General features: G+C 42.1%; 1 protein-coding gene across 1 annotated transcript in view; it reads right to left on the bottom strand.

The window, feature by feature from the left end:
- Positions 1-1,179: 1,179 nt before the first annotated feature.
- Positions 1,180-8,684, bottom strand: part of CABCOCO1 (ciliary associated calcium binding coiled-coil 1) — a 168,533-nt gene continuing 161,028 nt past the window's right edge. Inside the window, exon 8 of the mRNA XM_007478275.3 lies at positions 1,180-1,737. Within this exon, the coding sequence (XP_007478337.1) occupies positions 1,663-1,737 (75 nt within the window). The 3' untranslated portion in view covers positions 1,180-1,662. The remainder of the gene's footprint in view (positions 1,738-8,684) is intronic.

Raw genomic sequence — 8,684 nt, 5'->3', positions numbered from 1 at the left:
CTTCTGAGGAAGCAACTGACTGTTTAGTGACACCCCTAGAAGGCAGACTGGGCTCTGGGTGGCAGAGCAAATATCAGTGGTGAAGGTGTTTCCGTGTGAGGTCAGCTTAGAAGAATGGACTTTCTTGGCTATGTTCCCAAGCTAAGTCTAGCCCTGAGACATGTTCCCTCTTAAAACTTGGAGTGTGGTAAGTGGAAGTGCCGATGGAGACGGGAGGCAGGGAAGGGAATCTTTTTGCCTTTTTTTTTTTATTGAGCTATCTAATTATAGTTCTTTTACTCTGAACTAATATATTCAGACTAGTCACTGGAAAGTCAAATCCTGAAGTGGAAGCTTAAATCCACTGGCCTCATAATGAGAAGGCAGGACTCATGGGAAAAGACCCTGATGTTGGGAAAGATTGAAGACAAAAGGAGAAGAGGACAGCAGGGGCTGAGATGGACAGAGTGTCATGGAAACAATGAATGTGAATTTGGACTGCCTTTAGGGGACAGTGAATAGAAGGGCTTGGCTTGCTATGGTCCATGGAGTGACAAAGAGTTGGACATGACTGAACCACAACCGCAATAATATATCATCTGTTTGGCTGGTAAAAGGAACATATCAATGGGGGCTTCAGAGATCCGCTTTTAGTAGCTCCTGTCCCACAATGAGCCTCACCTGGAGGGAGGTAGGGCCTGGCACTCTATTTGCAACAACATCAATGCTTTTCCTTTTAAGTACTACCCAGAGGTTGGTATTATTTGAACCAGAAAGTTGCTGCTGCTGAAGCCGGGGCCCCCTTCTGGCTATCTTTCCAGTTCCCTGGAATAAATAGAGTCAAGGCTATCTTAAGAGAAACCCAGAGACAAAGAGCCCAATTAGGAAAGAATCTAATCTGTAAAACCAGGGGCTAATCAGCTTGCCAGAGGACTCTTTTTTCCTCGAAAATTCCATTTTAATTAAACTATTTTAAATTATGTTCGACATTTCAATTATTCCATGGCACTAATGGTTAATTTTCACAGCTCCACAAAGCAGAATTTGTATTTAAGACTTCTCTCATCTCTATTGAGGTTGGCCTTCAATAACCACTTACGTATTGCTTCCTCTTATGTGTATACATTTCTCTATATATAGGTCATGTATTCTCTGGAGAGGGTAACAAGATTAGAAATAACAAACACAGTGCAGAAGGCATTAGACTGCGCAGAAATGCATTATATAATTTCAGGAAATGGGCTTCATACATGTAAGGTCTAAACAAGACAACTCAGTGGCTCAGAATGGGGGAAGAGTTCACGAAGAGTTGGTGGTCCGGTTTCAGTGATGGGTTCAAAATTCATTGAAGAAGTCAATAGAGAGAAAATTATTTTTGTTTTCTATCTTTTTTTTTAGTTTTAAAAAAAAGTTTCTGCTCTGGATTGTCAAAAACATACCCTCCAATATTTATATTTGACATAATTTCCTGCAATCTCCTATATAAAGGTTTCTACTTTAGCCGCCCACGTGAACCAGGAGAGCGACCAATTGGGACTAATGCTCACAACAATAATAAAATAAAAGGGACAAGGGCAAGAGTTTTCCATTAAACAAAGAGCATGGGCTGCTCTCAAGATGGTCTTTTTTCTGGGCTTTTGATGCTTTCTCTGAAGTTTAGCTGGCTCCCAGACCTGGGCATCCTCAGGCTTGTTTTAGTTTCTCGATTCGTACGTTGAAGGTCTCTTCCTGCAACTGTAGCTTCTCGTTTATCTCCGTCTGTGAAGACAATCAGAGAAAAATGGGGTGATGATGGAGCTATCACTGCCTGCACATTGTCTCTGTGGCCAGGACATGCTCTAGCGCCGAAAGACAGACATTAGCGCAGGCACACCTTCCTGTTTTGCAGACATTACGGTGTTTCAGCCTGGAGTGATGTGATAAAGCTTTATCATCGTTCTATGCCCGGTCCTGATGTAGAGTGTGTTTGCTAGCAACAGGAAGTGGCATTTGGACGGCCATTTTTCATATCACCTTCGGTTGGGAGATAGGATAATTTATCTATGTTTTCAGACGGACTTTACCAATAAACACCCAATCAGGATAACTGCACCAGCCTTTATTAATGTGACCCCTTCATCCCACCCCGCCGCCCCAATAGCACTGGATTATTATTATTGGGGAAGTTTTTGGTGGTGCTTGTTTTCAAGGCAATGCTTTTTTCATCTGGATCCCAGAAAGTCAGGGCTACCTGGGAATGGGCTGTGCCAATAAGTCTAGGGATTTCCTTGTAATGGTCACAATTAAGAATATTCCTTCTCTGCTGGGGCTCTGGGAATTCTGCCACTTTTCTGTACATGATTAGTTAGGGAACGATGAGTGAATGCCAACAGGTTTTAGTGGATGGCTAGATGGCTGGGTTTGTGGTTGCTTCTGGCTCCTGGTGGTGGCGAGGTGAGTACACACATCCCCCAAACACTTCTACCTCTGGAGCATCCTGAAAAACACTTTTTTATTAGTAGAAATATATAATTGTGGCCACACCAGTCTTGGTCTGGGGGAAGAGATGAGAAGGCACAACTTCCTCCTTTCTTTGAAGAGGGGAGGAACTATGGGTAAAGCATTTTGCCCACATTGTGAGAAGCATTCTGCAGGATGTTTTTGCTTAACTATTATTAATTGATACAGGGGATGATGCATTGGGTATGTGTGTGTGGGGAAATATCAGGTGGTTTGTCTGTGATATAAAACCAAAAAGTACCAACAAAGCAAATTTCAAAATGCATTATTTATCCCAAACCATAAAAACCATTTGTTGCATATTTATTATTAATAATAAATAATGTGGTCAAAATAGGTAAATCTGTGTAGAGAGGCAAGCCTGAACCAATGTGGTGCACCAACATGGCTCCCTCAGAACAGCGCATAGGTTTCCCTCCATCTTCAAATAGAAAATAAAATAAAACCGTCAATGACCTGAGAAATGCTTTTAAAACTTGGTATGTTAATATCTGGCAGGTCGCTTGGGCTTTCCAGAGTCACTGATGTCTTGTAAGACTTTTATTGGGTCAATTTCAACGGGAGGAATGCTCGTGTCAGATATTGGATTCGCTTTTATAAGTTTGGCAGAATCCTTTGGGTTTCTCGTCCCATCACATTCCAGTTTGCCCCCAAGACAAGATTTCAAGTTTTGTTCATGATTAGATGAGATATGGATAGCTTTATTTGAATCTCATGAAATTTTGTTTTTGTCTTTGAACCATTCCTACTTCCTACTTTCCGTGTTTTGTTTTGTTTTTAATTTTTTTTGATAGGGATTAAGAGAGGGGAGAAGGGACATGAGTTCAGGGGAAGAGATGTGAAATGTAGAAGAATCGACAAGTAGCCCGTCAAAGGAAAATAACCCACCTGCCCTCCCATGGAACAATGACTTTTCTTTCTCAGAGACTCCCAACACTGGTGGCCAACTGAGATGCTCAGGGCACTTACTACCTTTTGAGATATTTATATTGTAATTTACTTGGGATGTAGTTAAAGGAATTGGGGGTGAACCCGTAATGAACTAATGAATGCAAAGTGTTTAGCTAACTTAATGTACTGTATAAACACTGGATATTTTGTAATTATTGTTTTTATTTAAAGTAACTTCAGTTTGAAAGAGTAATATATCTCGATGACTTATATGGACCCTTAGAGCAGTTACTGTGAAATTGACCCTCCAAAGGGCTTCCCCATCCCAATTCCGGCTATGATCGATTTCCCTCTTCACATTTAATTAACTTCTTCCAGTTTACCCCACAATCTCATATCCCTTCCACTAATGAAAATCCTATTGTCCCAAACCCTATTTCAATCAGTTTGCTAATGCTCCCACGTCACCTGGGAGAGGATGCATTTCTTACTCAGCGTTATTTTGGAGGAACACAGCTGTGAATAAGGATGTTATCTGCCTTGGAGAAGAGGCTATGAAGTTGCCTAGAACACTGTTGTGTGTGCTTACAAGACTCCATGGCAATGTGCTTTTTTAGAGAGGTAATATTTCTAGTCTCTGGGACGAGCTTATCATAGGATTAGAAATGTAGAACTGGAAGGGACTTCTAGGACTGTCTAGCCCTCATTTTATAGACAAGGAAACTGATGACTAGATAGTTTGGTTAAGTGGACTTGCCCAAGGTCACACAGAGAGGAAGTGGCAGAGTTGGGTTTGGAACCAGGGTCCTCTGGCCCCATATCAAAGTGAGAAGGGAAGAGAAGGGAAGGGAAGAAAAGGAAAGGGAAGGGAAGGGAAGGGAAGGGAAAGGAAGGGAAGGGAAGGGAAGGGAAAGGAAGGGAAGGGAAGGGAAGGGAAGGGAAAGGAAGGGAAGGGAAGGGAAGGGAAGGAAAGGGAAGGGAAGGGAAGGAAAGGGAAGGGAAGGGAAGGGAAGGGAAGGGAAGGGAAGGGAAGGGAAGGAAAGGGAAGGGAAGGGAAGGAAAGGGAAGGGAAGGGAAGGGAAGGGAAGGGAAGGGAAGGGAAGGGAAGGGAAGGGAAGGGAAGGGAAGGGAAGGGAAGGGAAGGAAAGGGAAGGGAAGGGAAGGGAAGGGAAAGGGAAAGGAAGGGGGAAAAGTGAAGGGAAGGAACTGATTTATAAAGGAAGCATATTGAGAAAGATAGAAGAGCTGGAACTAGAATCTGTGAATCCTGGGTCTAATTTAACTACTTTTGAGGCTATGGGTGGTAAGTTATCAAGTTCTTCTCCTGAGTCAAAACCAGGACTTTTGATGCCTGGGTAAGTTTTAGGAAATGCTTCTATGACACACTTAAAGAATAAGATGGCGCAGGACTCATGACAAGTGCCCTCAAATCAATATTTTTAAAACCAATTCATTTGGAGTGGGAGGTGGGAGGGACACCAAGAATCCAAAGCACAGGCCAGTGTGTTGTGAAGGAGGCAAGGGTTTGGAGAACTCTTCTGGGATGTGGCTGAGGAGAAGCCATCATGATTTGGTAGCTTCTCATTTTCAGTTTTCTTCCTAAGTATGCATTTTTTCTACTGACATTTTTGAAGGAGTGCAAGGATGAGGGCGGATTGTGCCCTGAGACAAAGACCCAGTCACCCCACCCAAGTTATGGCTCTATTCCTCTTGAAGTTATTCCGAGTGAATATTTCACTAATAGGTAATACAAAGACATCTAGGTCAGAGTGTAGATATTGTACAAGTGAAGAGAGTTATGAAAATTGAAGTCAGAGGATGTGAGTTCAATTCTTCACTCTATCATCTCCAACCTTATGACTGTAGGCAAACTTTTTAAAAATCTGTTTCCTAATAACAGGGACCATCACTTTCTAAGAACTACGCCACAAGCAGCATGACTGGGCTTTGTTTTAGAGGCTCTTCTTATTTTAGGAAGAGAAAGAGAAAGCTTTGTCTTACATAACTGAGAAACCTGCAGCATTTCTTTCCCAGGGACTGTGGGTGAGTGAAGGTGCTAATGACATTGGGATTTATTTCTTAGCCTAGAAATGAGAATAGAGCTGAAAAGACCCATGGTCTTCAAATTACTGGCTTCCCTTAAGCTTTTCAAGTTTGCCTGGGCCAACAGTCAAAATGCATACAAGATTAGAGAATCATTATTAATATTGTCTCAGAAATGGAATTTCCTTTTAAATGTGAGCTAAAAAAGGTTTTCTCTATTAAGTGTGGCTTTTATTATGCATCCTGGAGCCAAAAATAATTCCTGTGGGAAGGATCATCTAAAATTAAAGTGCAAGTCAATGAGAAAATAATTTAATTTGCTTAAAAAAAAGATTTACACTAAATTTTCAAGACTTCACCGATTGTATAAAGTAAGGTATGCCAATAATTAATTCTAAGGGCTTTGAAAAAGGACACTTTAAAGAATATTGCCAGTGGTGATTGCTGGGAGAACCATTCAGACATAAGGGTAAATAATACTGCCAATGCTACCAGTAACAATAAGTTTTTCCTGAGTGCTCTTTTTCTTTGAGATCTATAAATATCCTCTATAGAATAAGATGGGACTAGTTTCCATTGGTCCCCCAGGAGGTGGATTAATGTGTTCAAGAAGTATCCTGTGCTGACCACTGACACGTGGCTCCTGCTTGGTAGAGTTATTTGATATTAAGATGATCAGAAGATTTTTTAAAACTTTTAATTATCTTCCATCTTAGAATCAGTACGATATATTGGTTCTAAGGCAGAAGAGTAGTAAGGAATAGGCAAGGCAGTTAAAGTGACTTGCCCAAGACCACACAGCTAGGAAATGTCTTAGGCCACATTTGAACCCAGGACCTCCCCTCGTCAGGCCTTGTTCTTTATCTACTGAGTCACCTGGCTGCCTCCTGGAAGATGGGTTTTAGGAGGAAGAAATAGCATCCATCTGAAGCAACCAAGGAGATTTCAGTAGGCAGACTGGAATGACCCATCTTGGAACTCAACCAAAACATAAGAGTAAATATTGAAAAAATGCCATGCCATGAGAGAATCCAAACTCCAAAGTTATTTGGGAATGAATCTGGGGGGCTTAGGGGATTTGTGGAGAGAGTTTAGGAAGGGGAATGGTGAACTCATTTGCAGTGATTGAATCAAGGGATTCCCTCTTGGGGTCTTCATTTCTCCTGCTTTTAACTGGATTGCATGCTAGTTGCCTCCTAGTTCCATAGAAATTTGCAACTAACAAGAAGATGAAGGCAGAGGGAACCTGTGGACCATGATATCTCAGCATCATAGATTTCAAGCTTGAAGGGACTTCATAGGCCATCTAGCCCAATTCCTTATTTTAAAGATGAGGAAACTGAGGCCCAGGGAGGTTAAGACTTGCTCAAGAACACATAGTAAAGGTCTAACAAAAGATTGGAACCCTGGCCTTCCAGGTTTGGAGTCCCATTTCCTTTATCGCTGCTGTCCCTGGAGGTGTTTGTTATGTCAATAGCTCATTCAATCTTCTTTTTACTGTTCTCATTTTATATTTAATGGAGTGCAGAAAGAAATACTCTAAGGACGATCTGTTAGTCTGCTTCCATGTTTAATGTTCAGTGTACTTTGTAAAGATGGGAAAATGGCGCCCTTTGGTTGTTGAGTAAAGTACTGAGATGTAAGCTCATACTATTATTATTATGATTACCATCATTATCTGGAAGTTGGCAGTTTGCTTGGTCATACTCAGTGCCCAGGACATATAGAAATTAGTCTGTTCCCCCCAAAGATCATCTTCGTTCACCTCTAGTCCCACTCCTTACTCAGCTTAATTATCTTTGACCCATTGACTAGATGGCGCAGCCAAGGGATGTTGGCTTTGGGCCAAAGAGGCGACAACATCTAAGAGCTGAACAAGAGCCCTCATTTTCCTCTGTGGCTCAGTGTGGCAAAGGTATCGGGCTCCTCTCTTGTCACCAAAGGACCACTAAAGATGTCTGGCTAACTCCTGGTAGTGCAGCCTTGGCAGATGTGTGTTTTCATTTTGGGGGGCCTCACAAACAATTCCATTAATGTCTAGGATCAGCCCTGGTGATAATTCCAGAGGATTGAGAGGAGCCTCCAGGGGCCAGGGTTATACATAAACTATATTTAGAAGAAATGTTATCAAATCTAAAGAGGAGATACGTTCTGAACCCCTGGCTTCATGCAGCTGCCCTCTGCCCTCCAACCTAGTAACTGCTTATTACATTCATCAGATGGCTCACAATAAAGGGCTTTGTATAAAAACATGTTCTTCCACTATTTCTGGTAAACACTAAACACCCCTTATTAAGCTGAGGACTTTGGCTCCTTCTGCTGGCACGGAATCACTGCCTGCTCGTGTAAATAGTGCAATAACATCTGATGATTGAATAAGTCACAAAGAGAGCTTATGCCAGGCTGATCTCCGACTTGTCCCAAATTAGTTGTTTGTTCAGGGTGCCTTTTACATACCGGCTCTCGTGTTCTGATGATTAACTAAGGCTCCCCCTGCAATGCATTCATGTCTTTTCTGCATGCACCATTTAGTAGGACCAGCTTCTAGGAGAATCTTGAATGTGGTCAAAGTAGCCAATGGAGTGAATCTGTAGCCTTCAAGGCTACAGATTGCTACAAAGCCCGGTGGGAGAGGCGTTCCATAAGATGAAGTGAGGCCACTTGTCACTTGGGAAAGTGGGGGAAATATGAGAAGCTGTAACTGTGCGGATGAATCTGCAGCAGAGGTAACGTGAGCGCCTGCCTGCCTCCTTGTTGCTTTGAATTCTTCTTCTGAGATCCTCCTGATAATGGAGAATGAGAAGGAAACCAACTTTCTGGGAACGAGTGGGTGTCTCGTGACAAACACAGCCTGAGTTTCATCTGGCTTCTTTGGCATTCAGTATTTTTTTGGAATGACCCTGGGAGTGTGGGGAGCTCCTGATGAAGAAAGCTACTTCTACCAGGTCAGCCTTTTAAATGCCATTTACAGTCTTGGACTTGACTGCAGACACTGAGAAATGAAAAGACTTGACCTTGGCCATTCATGTCTTCTGGTCTCCAAATTTGGCTCTCTTGCCATTAAAACAAGCTACCTTTTTTAGATCTTTGGATAACACTTAAATTATACTACGTGGCTCATCAGTGTAATGGGAAAAGGGACAAGGACCTTGCTGTGTTATGTGTTTTAGAGCCTCAACTGTAAATAAGTCATACCACACTTGGAACTATTAGGGAATCTATTTTTGTGATCTTTCTGAGTCTTAGATGACTAATCGCAGAGCTATGTAGAG

This window comes from Monodelphis domestica, chromosome 1 (genome assembly GCF_027887165.1).
Source record: "Monodelphis domestica isolate mMonDom1 chromosome 1, mMonDom1.pri, whole genome shotgun sequence".
Taxonomy (NCBI): domain Eukaryota; kingdom Metazoa; phylum Chordata; class Mammalia; order Didelphimorphia; family Didelphidae; genus Monodelphis; species Monodelphis domestica.
The sequence above is the reverse complement of the archived record's forward strand: the minus strand, read 5'-3'. Positions and strand labels throughout refer to the sequence as shown.